Consider the following 18,586-nt stretch of genomic DNA (forward strand, 5'->3'; position numbering starts at 1 on the left):
GAAGCTCGAGAGATTCTTTTCGGCCACTTGGGACAAAAACGAGTATCTTATTTGATGCCACCAGACTTAACACACTACGGCTGCTCTCCTGGAAACCTTCATCCGGAAGTTCCCAATGAGATCTGCCAGGAAACACCACTCACTGCCTTACAAAACAGTTAAATGCCTCTAAATGCCACTTGTAAAAATGCAAAATCTCCACTACAAACTGAAGAGAAAAGGACCTGTTTTACATGCAATACTGCATTGTGAACCTGCCCAAGCCCCCATTAAGAGAGAAGTCTTATGGCTACACTTTTAATGAGAAGCACCTGCTCAAAAACTCTGATAAAGAATCTGAAATGGACACAGGCAGATTTACACAAATTTCTACTTACCCCGGGAGCAAAGAAATCGCTACCTTAGGCCTTCAGCCACACTGGTCACTTTGCCTAGCTGGATTTTTCAGCAAACAGCCCCACCCCGCCCTGCTAGGACAGGTAAGGCAAACGGGTCATTTACATAAGAGAAAAGGGGCAAGGCCTCCCTGGTTTTAACCCTCTCGTTGCCTCAATCGGCCCCTGGACTCCTCCTCTGCCACTGAATCACCTGTAGAGAACCCGTGGCTGGAAGGCAGTACTACCATGAGACAGGATGCGGCTTCCAAGCAGGGACAGGTTGTGGTTTTGTTGCTGCTGTAATAACCCTCCCCTGGAGGCCAGCATCCACCAGGGCGACGCTGTTTTTAATTCAGCCTTTCGAGGTGCAAAGGAACAGGAGGAGCAACTCTGAGAATATGCAAGGCGCACTATTTCACTACTAAGTGCACATCAGTCAGCTGCACCTCTGGGACTGGGGGGAGGGGCGTATTCCCCAATCAAAGGTTGTCACTTGCATTTTTAAAATATTGCAATTTTTATAAAAATAAAAAAAGAATGAAAGAGTGAAAGTGTCGTCTTTCCCCCCAGCATTGCACATATTCAATCATAAGTCAATCATTTCTGCGTCCATCTGCTTTGGAATTAGTTTAGAATGAAAAGCAGAATAGAAATGGATTTTAATGGAGATTTTTGTTAAGAATCCTGAAAACATGCATTCTAAAATTACATTTATCCCCAAATACATATGGTTTATTTATACAACCTGAGCCTAAGGCTGCACATAGCAGTCATACCCCAAGAGGTTATGCCTCCCCCATAAGTGCAGTATTGCATTCAAACACACCCCAGCCATATCTCTGCCTCTCTCTCCAGCCCCACTGCTCGATAACTCAGTTGCATAACTCTTAAAACTCTGAACTAAGCTCCTGTCCATATTGTTTCCCTTCCCTTCTCTAAGCTCTTGGCTTTTATCTCTCCAGTTAAAGGGCTCCCTCTTCTCTAAGGTGAGTTTCTTTTGATCGCTAAAGACCAATTACCCAAGCTAGTCCTGACTTAATTAGCCCCAACACTTGGCTTCATTAAAGGATTAGCAAGGTCTGGCACAGCTCAAATACGAACTTGGGTCTATCCTAAATACAAATGAGTCTGGCTGTTTCCTGCCTTTAATACTCCGAGCCTAAATTAAATTCTACCACTAGCATAATCTGGAATCTAGGGTGTCTTGCATCCCCAGATTCATAACAATATGATTAATTTCAAACACGTGCACGCACACAAACACACACACCCCAAGATGCCAACTTCAGATTTAATAAATTCAGGTCCCCTGGGCAAAACTGCTGGGACAGGTCAGCAAGGTTGCCAACTTCTGTTCCTGGCTCTTGCTCCTGGCCTTGAAAAGCAGCTTGATCTACTGTCATCAAGAAGCTGTGAAACGCTTCACTTCCTGTGCATCAAGCAGTTGTTAAAGGCACAGGATTTCCTCCTGTTAGGTTGTGGGTGAACATATCAGACGACACAGCGATTCTTCAAACAGCTCTTGTTTATTCACAAGCCAGGACAGAACTGAACTGAAGGGTTCAGTCAGCCTGCTTATATAGATCTCCAGTACGACGTTACTGTAACAACTTTCTAAAACTATCCAATCACTGAACGTCACTTTCGATCCCTTATTTGCATAACTATCTACAGTATCCCCCTGCTGGCCCAGGGTGAGAACTTCAGTACATAACACCTCCCCCACCTACCAGACTTGTAGCCTTATTAACCAGGGATAGAAGCTGGTGGACTTTGGCAGAAGCAGAACAGACAACAAAGCCTTCTACTGGAAGATACGGCGCACATGTCTGCATGCAGACGTCCCAGGTTTGATTTCTGGCTTCTTTAGGTAGGGCTCCCGGGAGAGACCCCTCTCTGAAATGTTGGAGACCTGTTGCCAGTCAGTGCAAACAATACTGAGATAGCTGAAGTAATGATCAGAAAGATACGGCATTATACTAAGAAGCTACATGGAGAAGTGGATGCAAAGACGGTTCTCATTGAAAATTGCTCTATCAGCATCCTAGCTCAAAGGACCCTGTAGTGGAGTGTTTCTGGAGGAAGCAGAAACAGGCACCTTGTACAGTGGTACCTCAAGTTAACCACTTAATTCGTTCTGGAGGTCTGTTCTTAACCTGAAACTGTTCTTAACCTGAAGCACCACTTTAGCTAATGGGGCCTCCCGCTGCCGCCGGAGCACAATTTCTGTTCTCATCCTGAAGCAAAGTTCTTAACCTGAGGTAATATTTATGGGTTAGCGGAGTCTGTAACCTGAAGGATATGTAACCTGAAGCGTATGTAACCTAAGGTACCACTGCAGTCCCTCACACAGCAACCCATGAAGTCATGTACAGTGGTACCTCAGGTTACAGACACTTCAGGTTACAGACTCTGCTAACTCAGAAATAGTACCTCAGGTTAATAACTTTGCTTCAGGTTGAGAACAGAAATCGTGCGAAGAGATGGTTGGATGGTTCTTGAAGCTACCAGCATGAGTTTGACCAAGCTGCGGGAGGCAGTGGAGGACAGGGGTGCCTGGCGTGCTCTGCTCCATGGGGTCACAAAGACGACTAAACAACAACAACATCAGTCGAGGTGATCCGTCCGAAAATAACCTCCCCAAAAAGAACGTTTGTCATTTTTCAGCTACTAAATAGATTCAGCCTCAGGAGAAAAAGTGGCAGAAGCTTTCCCTGCTGCTAAGGCTGCACTGTCAGGGTAGTCTTATGCTCAGCCTTCCAGAGTCCCTCTCACAGGGACAAGGACCCGTGAGGAGTGTCGTTTGGCATCTACAAAAGGGCTGTCAGTTTGTTCAGCTCCGGCCACTGCCCCAGGGTGTGGTCTCTGGCATGCACCATTCCCCACTTCACCCTGTTATTTATAGCAAGGCAGAGCAGATTACATAAACCAAGGTGCCAGGGAAGAGTTACATAAACCAAGGTGCTACTCCAGACCGATAGCTAAAATAGTAAAGGCAGTGTGATAACATACGGTAACTCAGCCCTGGAAGCTTGCACCGAAATATCTGGAGGGGTTTCTGGCAGGTCTCCTGTGCCTCTGAAAAGCTGGGTGATAGGCACACATTTAAATTGAACATTTTCCCATGCAGGGGAAGCTTCTCCTGTTGGATTTCTGCCTGGCACACAGCTGCGAAAGGCACAGGAGCCTCACCAGAGAAAACGGTGACACCTCAAGGTGAGGGGGTTTGTTGGGCGATTTTATAAGAAGAGAAGCATGGAGCCTTAAAACTGCTGGGAAATAACACCCTTTGCCCTGGAAATTATTACATTTCTAGGGATGGATGAAACCTCTCAGTTTCAGTTTCTCATTTTTCCACTCTTCAGTTCTCCACATTTTCATGTCAGTTTGTTATACAGTGGTACCTCAGGTTACATACGCTTCAGGTTACAGACTCCGCTAACCCAGAAATAGTACCTCAGGTTAAGAACTTTGCTTCAGGATGAGAACAGAAATCGTGCAGCGGTGGCATAGCAGCAGCAGGAGGCCCCATTAGCTAAAGTGGTGATTCAGGTTAAGAACAGTTTCAGGTTAAGAACGGACCTCCAGAAAAAATTAAGTACTTAACCCGAGGTACCACTGTATATATACGTATTTTCAAGTCCTCACAAACATTTGCCGGCGTTTTAGTGTAAATGTATCCCAATATTCATATTTTCGAAAGCAATTTCCCCTGACATAATGCATTTTTATGCCTTTTTAAAAAAACAAATATGCGCACTTCCTCCCAATATTCACATTTTTGTACACTTCATTTGGTTGCAGAACTGCGTCAAAAAAAGTGGATAAATGCTAACTTTGGAGGATAGCTGTGTTTTGGTCCATGTATTGTGAACGAAGCAGATTCACTTTAATGTCTGAACCAAAAATTTTCCCTCTTCTAGGTGGGGAGCTTAAACGGCACAGGCCAGATCTGCCTATTCAGTGGGATATGATACTCATATGGCTACGTTTCTCTCCCTGCCCCAGTATAAATACTCCAAGATGAACTCTTAACGAGCTCGGGTTGCAATTAATCAAATTATGCACTGCCAAGCGGCTTCATGGCCTCTCGGGCTGCAGAGTTAGGAACCAGCTGGGTGAGCTGTCATTCTGACTGCGCATGAGTCATTAGTTAAATTAGAGCTACCTTGTTCTGTCTCTGCAGGCAAACATTTGCTGAAGAACTGAGTCATCCACAAGTCACACAGGACCCTCCAAATATTCAGACCTCCAGGCAGGCAGGATCACTCTTCAAAGGAAGCACAGGCATCACCTGCTCACAGGTACTGCCTTTCCTGAGATGTGGTCTCTACCTGTCGCAGAATCAGGTGGGAAAGTGGACTCTACCACTCGACAGAGCAGATGGGGGAAATTTCATATTTAAATACTTTTTTAAAAACCCTTTTAATTCTCTTTTTTTTTAAAAAAACTCCCAAAGAAAACTAACACAGCAGACAAATATTAGAAGTTTTCTACTTAATGTGCTATTTTTCTTCTTCTGTTTGCTGGAATTATTGGGGGGGGGGACATGCGAAAATGGTATCTCCCACCTGTGGTCTTCTTAAGATGTTCCTTCGGCCCGTTTCCTTCGGCCCCATCAATTGATCAAGCTTTAGTGAGGTGCTGCCACCTGCTGGATCCTCTGAGTTTGGAGGAGGAAAGGATCCATTTCAAGCATTTTTAACATGTTTGGTTTCCTATTTTGCTACAGTTGTTACCTCCTCACTTACTGGAGAACCTATTTGCAGCTGTTTCATAGGATCATAGAATTACAGATATGGAAGGGTGCCAAGGGTCATCTAGTCCAACCCCAGGAATCACAGTTAAAGAGTCCCCGACAAGGCGGCCATCCAGCCTCTGTTTAAAAACCTCCAGTGAAGGAGAGTCCTATAGACAGCAATTCAAAAGGGCTCAGCATTGAAGTTTAATGATGGAGAGATGCACCTGTTGCATTTCTGCCTGCTTTGCCTTCCCGATGTTGAACAGCACATAGATTCCCAATTGCAGGGGTGGGGCTCCTGGTGTGATTAATGGATATTTGTCTTAAATACACCAAAGCAGCAACCAAGTCTAGAAGGGGAAGGTTAATTTGATCTGTCAGATCAGAGCTGAAAGACTGAGGATACTCGGTAGGGATAAATTTGGTTCAGTTCACACTTAAAGGCAAACTAATTCATTTATCTATTTGTTGAATTTATATACATTGGTACCTCGGGTTAAGTACTTAATTCGTTCTGGAGGTCCGTTCTTAACCTGAAACTCTTCTTAACCTGAAGCACCACTTTAGCTACTGGGGCCTCCTGCTGCATGCACAACCACCAAAACCCGGAAGTTACCCGTTCTGGTACTTCTGGGTTTCGGCAGGTCCGTAACCCGAAAAAACGCAACCTGAAGTGTCTGTAACCCGAGGTATGACTGTATTATCATTTACTGCACACATGAACTTCAGGCGGCTTGCTCACTTCTCCCTTATGCAAGGGGGAACCTAAAGCAGGCCTGACTTCCCCACCCCCTGTTTACTTGTATCGCCATGGAAAAATGGGAATCGAAAATACTCACGCCACAGCCATGAGAACAAACAGCCTTGTTAGTTCACCAGGTGCTGGATATACAGGATTGTATCTACCCAAGATTTTGCTCTGCCTGGTAGGTTTTCGCAGGCTTTGAAAGAAGCCCGCTCACTTCTTATCACTGGAATGACATCCCAACTTGCCAGAGGCTTTTCCTGGCAACACACACTGCCCTTTCCATGCTGCATCCAAAGGGAGAGATTCAGCAAAGAGACCTTTCCCACACCGCAGAGACAGGGAAAGCTGCATTTGTTCCAGTTGTGCTTTTAGGTTGCACAGGAACCTACCGGTATCTCTGGGAAGAAGTTGGTAGCTGTGCACATGGTGTTGCTTTTCTGCAGCTGTAGCCCAAAGGTGGAAAATCCTTTTGGCCTAGTGGGCCAGATCTTTATCTCCCCACCCCGCACCTCGGCTGGCCTACTTTGACAGGTGGGTGGGGCCTGCCAACTGTCAATCACTTGAAATAATAATAGCATCTGGTGACTGACAGGTAGGGTGTCTCGCCCACCTGTCAAAGATGGCCCGTAATGGGGGGGGGAGATAGTGACCAAGCAGAATTCAGCTCCCTGAACATCAGCTGATGAGTTTGGTCCCGCTTTCAGATGATCCAGCTGCAACTCTACCTGCTCCACACCTGACATCACATATGATGCTTGGGGGGGGGGGCAAGTGGATGTGGTTTGGGGAAAACAGTCTCACAGGCCAAATGCAGCCACAGAGTGCCCTGCTGTGTCCCACCCTCATCAATTCCTGCACACAGAAAAGTCAAATATCAAGAGAGAAGGAAGAACCCTTCTCTCTAACATGCTACTTCCCAGTGTTCAAGCAGTTTGTTTCATTCCACCCACAAGAGCTCCAATCTACATATTGTCAGAAAGGGCTAGGCTACAACATTTTTCTACATCTGGAACATTATGTCGCTGGAGGATCCTGGATAACGTGCATAGGAGAAAGAATGCCGATGGCAAGGTTAACTAGAGTCAGGGTTTGGCCCCAGAGCCTCTTTTGCTACCATAAGGTAAAGGTAAAAGGACCCCTGACCAATAGGTCCAGTCGCCTAAGGTATGAAGAACAACAACTGACAAAAGATAGACATAATACAGTACAAGGACAGGAAGAAATATCATGGACAGTAATAGCCACACACAAGAAGAACAAAGAGAGAGTTTGAAGGCTTCGCCTGTAGGCCTGTAAATTATTTGATGTGTTAATGCAAATGGAAGTCATTAAAACTGCAGCTGCGGTATAAGGGTTCGTTATTCTGACTGGTGTGTAATTGGAATTTATAAGTTTTTGGAATGCAAAGTTAAAGTAAATGATCAAATCATCAATTCTAGCATGCGAGGCGGGCAACAAAATAATATAACTTGGCATCTGAACAACTGGCATTATTAATTGTATTATAATTTGGTATTGACAACAAGGCTTTTATCAGGTTATTGTAATTGAAAACTGCTGTATATTTCACTCCATAAGACGCACCTGACCATAAGATGCACCTAGTTTTTAGAGGGGGAAAGTAAGAAAAAAAATATTCTGAGCAGAGCATGTAAGCGGCTCTCGCTTTTCTTGCTTTAATCCCTTCTGTCCCTCCTCCCGCTTCGCTGAGTAGCCAGCAGAGCAAGAGCGATAGCTGCACAGCGCCCCTTCTGCTGACCTCCCAGCAAAGCGGGATGAGGGACGAAAGGGAGCCCTTACAAGGGAGCGCTGAGCAGAGTTTGGCAGCGGCTCTTGCTGGCTTTTCCGGGAGGTCTGGGAAGAGACAGAGGGCAGCCCGTCAGTCCCTTCCCACACCTCCCGGAAAAGCCCCCAAGAGCCGTGCGCTCTTTAAAGAGCCACGCCTAGCGTATGTGCCGCTCTTGGGGGCTTTTCCCCGAGGAGGGAGAAGGGACTGACGGGCTCCACACGGCTCTTTAAAGGGAGCACTGAGCAGAGCCTCCCACCTGCATTCACTCCGTAAGACGCACACACATCCCCCCTTACTTTTTAGGAGGGGAAAAGGTGCGTCTTATGGAGTGAAAAATACGGTAATAAAAATGTGTGGCTTACCTAGAAAAGGCTGCCTCTCAACTGGGAGAGTCAGAGATACAGGGAGTGCGTGGCGTTAGCCCAACAACAACAACAAATGAGGACTTCCACATGCCCCAAGCGGATATTTTTTAAGCAAATCCCATACCTGTCTGGCACTGGCCTCTGGCGTTCCCTGCTCCAACCTTTCCTCCGCTGCTTTGTGGAAGGTTTCGGAGTTGCTCTTCGGGAGCGGGCGAGCCGGACTCCACGAGGCGGCTTTGTACAAGTTCCCAACACCCGCCTGGTCGGGGGGCGTCGCGAATTTTGCCAGGTCATCTAGGGACACCGTAGACCTTATCTGTTCAGAGGAATGGCTGTAGCCCTCTGGGGAATAATTGGGACCTGTCATGTAGCGTGGCTTCAGGGAACCGTGAGATGCACTGAGGGCAGAAAGAGTGGCTCTGCTCGCTCCGGAAATGGGGGACAGAGCGTTCCCACCAACGTCAAAGGGGATCGTCGTCCCCACCCCTGAGGAGATCGAGCACCGCGGGGAAGAAAAGGCAGCTTTCTCCGCATCTACCTTACACGCTGGAACGGCATTGACAAACCGATATTCGTACTCCGCCGGCGGTTCCTGGCTGACCCGGATAGAGGCCTCTAAGTTGACATTTTCCAACATGGTTGTGGAGGGTAGCTCCTCAGAGAATGGCATGGTGTGGGTCACAGAGCCCAGCTCCTTGACGTATTTTGCTGGGATGTAGAAAGGCCGGGCTTCTTTGTTCTTCCTCACGTGCCACCAGTGGTCATTGGTTCGCCTCAGAAGCATGTATCTCTCATTGGGCTGTATTGAAATAAGCTGTCCGTCCTTAGCGGTGTACTCAAAGGGGTATTCCACCAAGACGTATCTGTCCTCCTTGCCAGCCATTCTTGTGCCCTAAAGCGGCTTCCGTGGAGCAACGTCTTCTTTCTGAAATGGAAGAAGGAAAAGTCAGTGGGATGGGTTGAGATAGGTAGGCCTGTGTGGACTTAGCCATGGGGGGGGGGGGAGGCAAAAGAAAGAGTTCTGTAACAAGCAGAATCCTACAACTCACGTAAGAGGCAAATGTAGGATAAATCCACTTAGTTTCTGTCACGACAGGCCCTACCGTTAGGCAGAGTGAAGTGGCCGCCCCAGGCACTAGGTTTGGGTTGCTGTAAAGGCCACCAAATTGTTAGTTTTTAAAGATATGAGTACAGTGGTACCTTGGGTTAAGTACTTAATTCGTTCTGGAGGTCCGTTCTTAACCTCAAACTGTTCTTAACCTGAAGCACCACTTTAGCTAATGGGGCCTCCTGCTGCTGCCGCGCCGCCGGAGCACGATTTCTGTTCTCATTCTGAAGCAAATTTCTTAACCTGAAGCACTATTTCTGGGTTAGCGGAGTCTGTAACCTGAAGCGTATGTAACCTGAGGTACCACTGTATTGTATTTTAACTGCCTGGGATGGGGAGAGGTGCTTGTGGGTTTTTCTGCCTCTGGTGGCAAAACGTGAGGGGAGGGCAAAAAGTACAGGGCCAGCCTTTGTTTTGCCCAATCATTTTGCTTATGCTAGCCAGAGAGAGGGGTCTATGCAGAGCACCTTCTCTAAATTCATTCCTAACCAGTTTTAACAAGAAATAGTGGAGATGGGTACAACATAGAAGCTAACACCAAAAAACTAACACAACAGAACATTTTCCAACTCCGTTCTTATTAAGTTGTAGGTGAACATATCAGACGACACAGCGATTCTTCAGACAGCTCTTGTTTATTCACAGGCCATAACAGAACTGGGCTGAAGTGTTCAGCCAGCCTGCTTATATAGAGCTCAACTACAAAGCAACAGTAACAACTTTCTGTAACTATCCAATCACTGAACGTACTTTCAATTCCTTATTTACATATGTGGACCTGAGTGAAAACTATCTACAGTATCCCCCTGCTGGCCCAGGAAGAGAACTTCAGTATATAACAGTTCTTGCTGTACCCAAATATTGTTTTGAACTGCCACGTCTCTACCCTCAGTGTCACCCCCTGATCACTCTCTCAAACCAGTTTCCCCTATCAATTTCAATCCACCCCTGCTTTATTCAAACCTCGGCTGTTTAAAACTGTCACTTTTTCTCCTTTCAGTGTCTCTCTCTTCTTGCCATACTCAAATTTCTCCCCTATTCCATTCCCCCAGTTGCTTCATGTGAGATAAAGGATGTGGAGTCCTCAGATATTCCAGAGTGCTTTACTCAGACCTCTACCATTGTTTAAAACTGCCGTTTCCCTGTTTCTTCCATCCCTCCTTTACACATACTTCTGCCGTTGTTGCAAACCACCTCTTTGTGACACTAAGAATCCTCTAGTGGGGGCTGCGTGATGACAGCATTACCTTTTTATGTATATAGGAAGAAATATAAACAAAAACACCTTCTATGCTTGCAAGAAAATGAATACTGGGGCAACACTGCATATAAAAATACATCTACCAAGTTAAATGCATGCAAAAATGTGCATACATTTTCATCCAGACTTAACCCCCTCCTCCCCACCCCACCCTCATCACTGGCTAGCTACTGTGGAGGACCAAGCTTAGGATTGGGAAATATAGAGAAACTAAAATTGACATGTCATCTATCCCCTACCTGAGAGCAGCTTTAGGAAAACCTCTTTCCTACTGGAGCTTCCAAAATGAGCAGCTGGATCATGAATCTGGCTGGTTTTGATAGAAGAAACCCTGCTCTCTTGCTTTTCCTCCCATACTGATAGATGCTGACTTCTCTGCGTCTGGGGTGGTGGACTTCCTCCAAACAGCAGAAGGGCTTCCTCTTCGGCAGTTTCTCTGCTTTTTGAGTCCTGATGGGGGGGGGGAATCCCCAGACTAGATTACAGACTTGCAAATGGCGTTCCCAGATGAGGGCTTCAGGCCGAGGGCTTCCCAACACTACTCTGAAATTAAAAAAAAAAAAATCATTTCAACAGTGTACATTGAGAAATGCAATCAGATAGGTCCCAATATTAAAACTTCTCTGGTGGTCTTCCAGGATAACAATATGGCACTGGTTAATAAGTATTGATGCTTTTGAATTATGGTGCTGGAGGAGACTCTTGAGAGTCCCATGGATTGCAAGAAGATCAAACCTATCCATTTTTAAGGAAATCAGCCCTGAGTGCTCACTGGAAGGACAGATCCTGAAGCTGAGGCTCCAATACTTTGGCCACCTCATGAGAAGAGAAGACTCCCTGGAAAGACCCTGATGTTGGGAAAGATGGAGGGCACAAGGAGAAGGGGACGACAGAGGACGAGATGGTTGGACAATGTTCTCGAAGCTACCAGCATGAGTTTGACCAAACTGCGGGAGGCAGTGGAAGACAGGAGTGCCTGGCGTGCTCTGGTCCACGGGGTCACGAAGAGTCGGACACGACTAAACGACTAAACAACAACAAAAAGTAGCCTGGGCAAGTAGCAAGGGCGACTTTTGAAAACAGGTCTGAAGGCTTCTCCCTCTCCTTCTGAAAGCTAGCCATTTCTGCTCCCTCCATCTTCCCTCTAGGTTAGCAACAGAGAGGGCCGGTTTGCCCAAAGGCCCTCCGCTGATATAGATTAAGCTGGCAATGTCAAACGCCTGTGAACACTAAGCTAGGAGTAAGTCACCCCACTGAGTGTTGTGACCTATTCCTGAGTGAGGATGCACCAAATTGTTGTGCAAACCTCTCACATTTGGGGAATTTAATAAAGCAGTCAATATGCCAGCCTAGTTTCTGTTGTGCAGTGTGCTGTTCCTATGCCCTGGTCCACAGTGTGAACTGCAGCCAACAGTATTCTTTGCCCAGGCTTATGGCTATTAAATAATCTATGGCCTGTGAAAGTGTGGGGAGAGGGCAATTATCATGATGATTTGTTTTACTATTAGGCTGTCTGTCAGTATGCTTTCAACTATGTTTTCATTACATTTCTATCACTGATGTTTTGCAATGTGTTTCCGATGTTGTACACCGCCCCGGCATCTTTTGATAAAAGGTGCTATATAAATTGTATTATTAATATTAATATTAATGATCATAAAGGTAAAGGGACCCCTGACCATTAGGTCCAGTCGTGGCCAACTCTGGGGTTGCGGCACTCATCTCGCTTTATTGGCTGAGGGAGCCGGCGTACAGCTTCCGGGTCATGTGGCCAGCATGACTAAGCCGCTTTTGGCGAACCAGAGCAGTCACAGAAACGCCGTTGACCTTCCCGCCGGAGCAGTACCTGTTTATCTACTTGCACTTTGACATGCTTTCGAACTGCTAGGTTGGCAGGAGCAGGGACCGAGCAACGGGAGCTCACACCGTCATGGGGATTTGAACCGCCGACCTTCTGATCGGCAAGCCCTAGGCTCTGTGGTTTCACCCACAGCGCCACCCACGTCCCATTAATGATCATACGCCTGTGCTACCCTTACAAAGGATTCCTTACTGATGGTTAAGCAAGATGTATTCAAAACAAGAAGATGTTGTGGAAACCGGATGGGTTTTAGTTTGCATATTAAATGGCAATCTTTAATAGCACGTTGCATTCTAGAGCTAACATTGCACTGTGCTAACCAGTGTGCACTGCTCTGATGCTAGCCCAAATGCCACACCGCACTGTCATAACAAGGGCAGCACAGTGCGTGCGTGTGCCTGTCTCAGGGCTCTTCCGTTTGTCAGTCTGTCCTCAACCAGCTCTCTCTGTTTTCTTGCCTCTGTTCTCTTTTCCTTCTTGCTGGGAGGAGTCTTGCAAATGGGGCCAGACGCTACAGCTGTGGCTGGTGCAGCGGTTTCCTGCGTGAATTGTAGTCTGTGACAAAACGATCTGCACAGAGCCAGGTTGCACGGAAGGGACCAGATCTTACTTGGGCCTTGCACTCCCCGTTACGTAACGGTTAGCTTTTCCCAGTATGATGCTGCGTTATGATACAGGGGGAAGAGGAGACCTACTGAAATGCTCTCACACACATAGTGAAGGCACATGTGACTTGGGCCACATGATTGTGGGGTGCAGCCCCGCCGAAAACATGCACACTGACAGCATCACTTGGTGCCCATACATTTGCCGGCTGTAGGAGGGGACCAGAAGGCTCCGCAGTGTTCAAACATCCCTGGTTAACCATCCTTCACACAGCAGAGCTGTTCATGTATACAGTGGTACTTCTGGTTGCGAACGGGATCCGTTCCGGAGGCCCGTTCGCAACATGAAAAGAGCGCAACCCGCAGCGGCGTGTCTGTGCACGCGCGGGTTGCAATTCACCGCTTCTGCGCATGCGTGTGACGTCATTTTGCGCTTCTGCGCATGCACGAGCGGCGAAACCCGGAAGTAACCCTTTCTGGTACTTCTGGGTCACCGTGGGACGTAACCTGAAAGACCGTAACATGAAGCAAACATAACATGAGGTATGACTGTTTACAGTGGTACCTCGGGTTAAGTACTTAATTCGTTCCGGAGGTCCGTTCTTAACCTGAAACTGTTCTTAACCTGAAGCACCACTTTAACTAATGTGGCCTCCTGCTGCTGCTGTGCCGCCAGAGCACGATTGCTGTTCTCATCCTAAAGCAAAGTTCTTAACCCGAGGTACTATTTCTGGGTTAGCGGAGTCTGTAACCTGAAGCATATGTAACCTGAAGCGTCTGTAACCCGAGGTACCACTGTATGTTTATACATGTAGCATACCCTTCAACTGTCTCGTTTTATGTGGGACATCCCAGAAGCAAATCCTGGTTTCTGTTTGGATCCTGGAATTTTTTTGATACAACTCTCCTTTTTCAGACTGATGCTCTGGTGTGAGTCAGCTGGGTTGCACCAGAGCACTAGAACAAAAGTCGCTCATTTTTCGGACGCGACACACTGGACACTGGATGTGACACCGTCATGCATGACATCTGGGCATCGTGCGGCATCTGGGGGGGACTCAGCCCCCTAAAATACAGGGGGGGCACTTAAGTCCCCTCAGCCCTCAGGAATTGGTGCCCGTGTTGGATGCTATGAAGTAGACCCCTTCATGTGGCTGCCAAACTGGTCCATGGCCTGCAAGCGCATGGAGCTACTCCTGGCTCAATCTCTCATCTGGGTTTGATGCCATTGACATCAGGGGAAATGTTCTGCAGTGGTTCTGCTCTTACCTCCAGAAACGGTTTGAGAAGGTAGCCCTGGATGTACTTCAAAGTGTTGGTGCTGACCTTTAAAGCCCTAAACAGCCTCAGCCCAGTATACCTGAAGGAGCGTCTCCACCCCCATCGTTCAACCCGGACACTGAGGTCCAGCACCGAGGGCCTTCTGGCGGTTCCCTCACTGCGAGAAGTGAGGTTACAGGGAACCAGGCAGAGGGCCTTCTCAGTGGTGGTACCCTCCCTGTGTAACACCTTCCCATCAGATGTCAAGGAAATTAAACAACTATCTGACTTTTAGAAGACATCTGATGGCAGCCCTGTTTAGGGAAGTTTTTCATTTTTGAAGTTTTATTGTGTTTTTAATGTTCTGTTGAAAGCCGCCCAGAGTGGCTGGGGAAACCCAGCCAGATGGTCAGGGTAGAAATAATAAATTATTGTTATTACTCAGACTCCTGCCTCTTGAATCACAGGGGGCTGCAGGGCATTACATCATTACATTGTCTCCAGTGCTATTTAATTATTTTTTCTGGGGATATGCTGATGATGGCCCAACTCTATTTCTCTGTAATGTCTGAATCAGTGATGGCCAAGGAGGTCCTGGGCGAGGTTCCGGTTGCACTAGTGAGCTGGATGAATGCTAATAAACTGAATCTGAATCCTGGCAAATTGGAGGCTCTGTAGGAGAGTTGTTCCCGGATCTGGGAAGCTGGTAAACTTCCTGCCCTGAATGGGATCGTACTCTCCCTGAGGGAGCAGGTTTGTAATCTGCAGGTGCTCCTAGACCCTTTGAAAAGTAGTTTAACTTTTGCCCATCACTGCACAAAAGAGAGTTAGAGATGGAGGAAGTGGCCTTCTCTGACAAACTATCTCACTTTCAGCAAGCAGAGAAGTGAAATTAACTAAGCTGCAGATGGGGAATAGGTGGCTTTCAAAAACTGATTTATTTTTTTTAAGGACCAGATACAAAAAAAAGTGGGTGCATTGCTGCCGGGAACATAAATTAGCAATATCAAAAGCAACACGATGGCCAGAAACAATTACAATGTGAAAAACTTTATGGACTAATTCAAAACATCAAAACTAACAAACTGAAGTCTCTGAAAGTCTCTGAAAGTCTTTAAATGAATCACGGAGAGCAAGCCTTGTATAATCAGCAAACGTCTGATTCTGATGTCGAACATAATCGCATGAGCACTGTTCCAGAGTATTTTTCATTCTCATGTACGGAGGTACCTCGGGTTAAGTACTTAATTCGTTCCGGAGGTCCGTTCTTAACCTGAAACTGTTCTTAACCTGAAGCACCACTTTAGCTAATGGGGCCTCCTGCTGCTGCCGCACCGCCGGAGCACGATTTCTGTTCTCATCCTGAAGCAAAGTTCTTAACCTGAAGCACTATTTCTGGGTTAGTGGAGTCTGTAACCTGAAGCGTATGTAACCTGAGGTACCACTGTATATTATATCTATTCGAAAAAAGATTGGCTAACGAAGAAATTACATATCTTTCTATTCACGAGTGTTGAATTAATTGGCTGATGAAGAATTAAACGAAACAGTAGTTGTTATCCGGAAACACCGTTCAGCAGAGTTCAGAGTTGGACATCAGAATCAGACATTTGCTGATTATACAAAGCTTCACAGCTTGCTCTCAGCTGGGTAAAGTCTGGCGTTGTAATTGTTTTTGGCCACCATGTTGCTTTTGATATTGCTGGGAACATAAATTAATCTTTCTTTCAATTTGGCTATAGCATTTGTTCTCTTGAATGCTACACACTTACCTACGTTTTCAACTTATCCCGCCTAATTTTCAGAAGAAACTCAAAGTAAAATTGCATCAAGAATAAACGAAGCCATCACATAAAAGCAACCTTTTCCTCACTTCCCAATGGAAATTGCAAAGCAGCCGCCGGAATTTGAACATTAAAATATCAAAATATCCATACTCATTCCCCAAACACCAATTCCCCTTCCTGTTCAAACAATGATTTCTGAAATGCATAGAGCAGCGATGAGTTTCATTGCTTATCCCTAGAAAAGGTAACGTCGCTGTTGCCATAGAACCTGGCCTTTGGCACTCGGGCCATTCCAGTCTATGGCAATCTTGGCTGTGAGTCGTGGAATATCTGCTCCCTGCCATGCATCTGGCCTGAGAGGGCACGGCCCTGACTGACTCCAACTACAAAAGCCGATGCAGCTGAACAGACTCTTGGACTGGGCTGTTGTTGTGGGAGTTATTTATTTTTTTGCTGCTCTTGATATTAATCTTTTGTATCTTTATTTTAGTTCTTGCTGTGCTTTATGTGGGAAATGTTTAATTTGGCTGTGTACTTTTTTGTTGGTTTATTCATTGCTTACGACAGGCGTCCCCAAACTCGCCCCTCCAGCTGTTTTGGGACTCCAACTCCCATCATCCCTAGCTAACAGGACCAGTGGTCAGGGATGATGGGAACTGAAGTCCCAAAACAACTGGAGAGCAGAGTTTGGGGATGCCTGGCTTATGACCTGTTATGTTTGTAATTACGTAATATTTTTCATATGATAAGCCGCCTTGAGAATGGTTTTAACTATGGAAAGACAGCATACAAATAAAATTATGTATGTATATATGTTTGCTGCACATATGTTTGCACCCACTGGGAGATATGCTGCATTTTCCAAGCACAAAAATATTACAGTTTGAGTGATAGAAAATGCTTTCTCCCTAAAAAGGAAACTAGAGGAAGGAATAACAGATGCACATTGTTTGTTTCTTCCACATGTTTGTCCATGTGTTTTGATCATAGAATCATAGAATAGTAATAGTAATAATAATAATAATAATAAATAATTTTATTTATACCCTGCCCTCCTCGGCCAGAGCCGGGCTCTGGGCGGCTAACACCAATAAAATCACAGTAAAATCATAATAGGGGAAAAAGAGGAGGGGGGGACCAATTTAAAATATAGCCTCATTTTAAAGTAGCTGATAAATCAAGACCATAAGGGGAGGGAAACATAAGGGTCAGACCGAGTCCAAACCAAAGGCCAGGCGGAACAGCTCTGTCTTGCAGGCCCTGCGGAAAGATGTCAAGTACCGCAGGGCCCTAGTCTCTTGAGACAGAGTGTTCCACCAAGTCGGGGCCAGTACTGAAAAGGCCCTGGCCCTAGTTGAGACCAATCCAACCACCTTGCGACCTGGAAGAGTTGGAAGGGACACCAGTGGTCATCTAGGCCAACCCCCTGAAATGCAGGAAACTTTTGCCCAATGTGGGACTTGAACCCACAATGCGGAGATTAAGAGTCTCAAGCTCTACCAGCTGAGCTATCCCTGCTGTCACCTTTCAGCTCAGTAAGGAAGAGAAAGGTCTCGTCACATGTTCAGAGGCACTCGCCTATATGATTTCTTTACAGGTTTCCCGGACTGAGTTTTTGGCTTTGAAAACACATTCTGAGGCTTAGTGCTGCTGGAAACTCAGGGAAGGGTATGAAGTCTATTCAAAAGCTGAAAAAACTCAGTGCATGGCCACCTTGTCTAACTACCCCTGTACAAAAGGCAGGTCTGTACAAAAAAACACACCAGTGGAACAATTCATGCAAGCCAAACCACAATGTGCCACAAGTGCACCGTAGCTACAGGTGTCTGAAAAGCAATTGTATGCACATCTCGAGCAAGTGAGCCAAGCCACATGGACTGATGACCATCCAACCTTTGCTAAAAAAAACCTCCAAGTAAGGAGAGTATATATGTCTATATGTCACCTATAAGTTGGTCTATATGTCACCTTTCTACACTGAGCTGCGCCCAGAGCAGTTTACAACAAACATCCACTAGTCATCAAAGACAAAACATCAGAAGGGTGTTGGTTTTGCTCACCCTGTTATGGTGAAATACATGCAATTCATTGCCACTCCATGTTGTTGTGGCCACTAGCATAGATGTATTTTTAAGAACGAATAGACAAACTGAACAAGGAGAGAGAGAGAGAAATCAGTATCTAGTAGACATGGTGGCTGAGGAAGAAACTTCCATGTTTCAGAGGGATGAGGCTCTCGTTTACAGATTCAGGGAATAAACCCCATACAAAGAGGTTTGTTTTCCTGACCTGCTTGCATCTACAGGGCTGCTGTTGCAGTGCTTAGAGATGGCTGGATGGATCAGCTTTAGTATGTGCTCAATCTTATGCCCATTATGTTTTTGGTATGCATTTCCCCATTTAAAATATCACCGAAAAAATATCGCAAAAATCAGGAATGTGTGCGATAGCTGTGCTCTGATCTACATAGAAGTCTGTGCACTTCAAAATGCAGACCAAACACATTTCTACTCTGTTCCTAGCAGGTACTGAGTTAGACAGACCTTGATCTGATTAAAAAAAGGTTCCTTAATTTCCCTCAGTGCTTCTGAAGAGCAGATAGCAGGACGTGGTTTAGCATTCTGGAAAATTCAAAAAAGCTTGCATGCTCTTTTGAGATGTTTCTTTATAAAAGTATTTCCCCA

At 46.1% G+C, this 18,586-nt stretch overlaps 1 protein-coding gene across 4 annotated transcripts in view; it reads right to left on the reverse strand.

Annotated features, from left to right (window-relative positions):
* Positions 1-18,586, reverse strand: part of ARHGAP27 (Rho GTPase activating protein 27) — a 65,402-nt gene that overhangs the window by 44,595 nt on the left and 2,221 nt on the right. For 2 of the 4 annotated variants that reach the window (XM_083582683.1, XM_083582682.1), the window contains exons 2-3: positions 10,629-10,932; positions 8,145-8,945 (exon numbers count right to left, since the gene is read on the reverse strand). In XM_083582683.1, coding sequence (XP_083438809.1) covers positions 8,145-8,903 — 759 coding nt within the window. In that variant the 5' untranslated portion in view covers positions 8,904-8,945; positions 10,629-10,932. Of the gene's footprint in view, positions 1-8,144; positions 8,946-10,091; positions 10,219-10,628; positions 10,933-18,586 lie in introns of those variants that run through there. The other 2 variants (XM_083582685.1, XM_083582684.1) reach the window with 2 other exon arrangements.

The sequence above is a fragment of the Podarcis filfolensis genome, assembly GCF_964270895.1.
Source record: "Podarcis filfolensis genome assembly, chromosome: 13".
In the NCBI taxonomy this organism is placed as follows: domain Eukaryota; kingdom Metazoa; phylum Chordata; class Lepidosauria; order Squamata; family Lacertidae; genus Podarcis; species Podarcis filfolensis.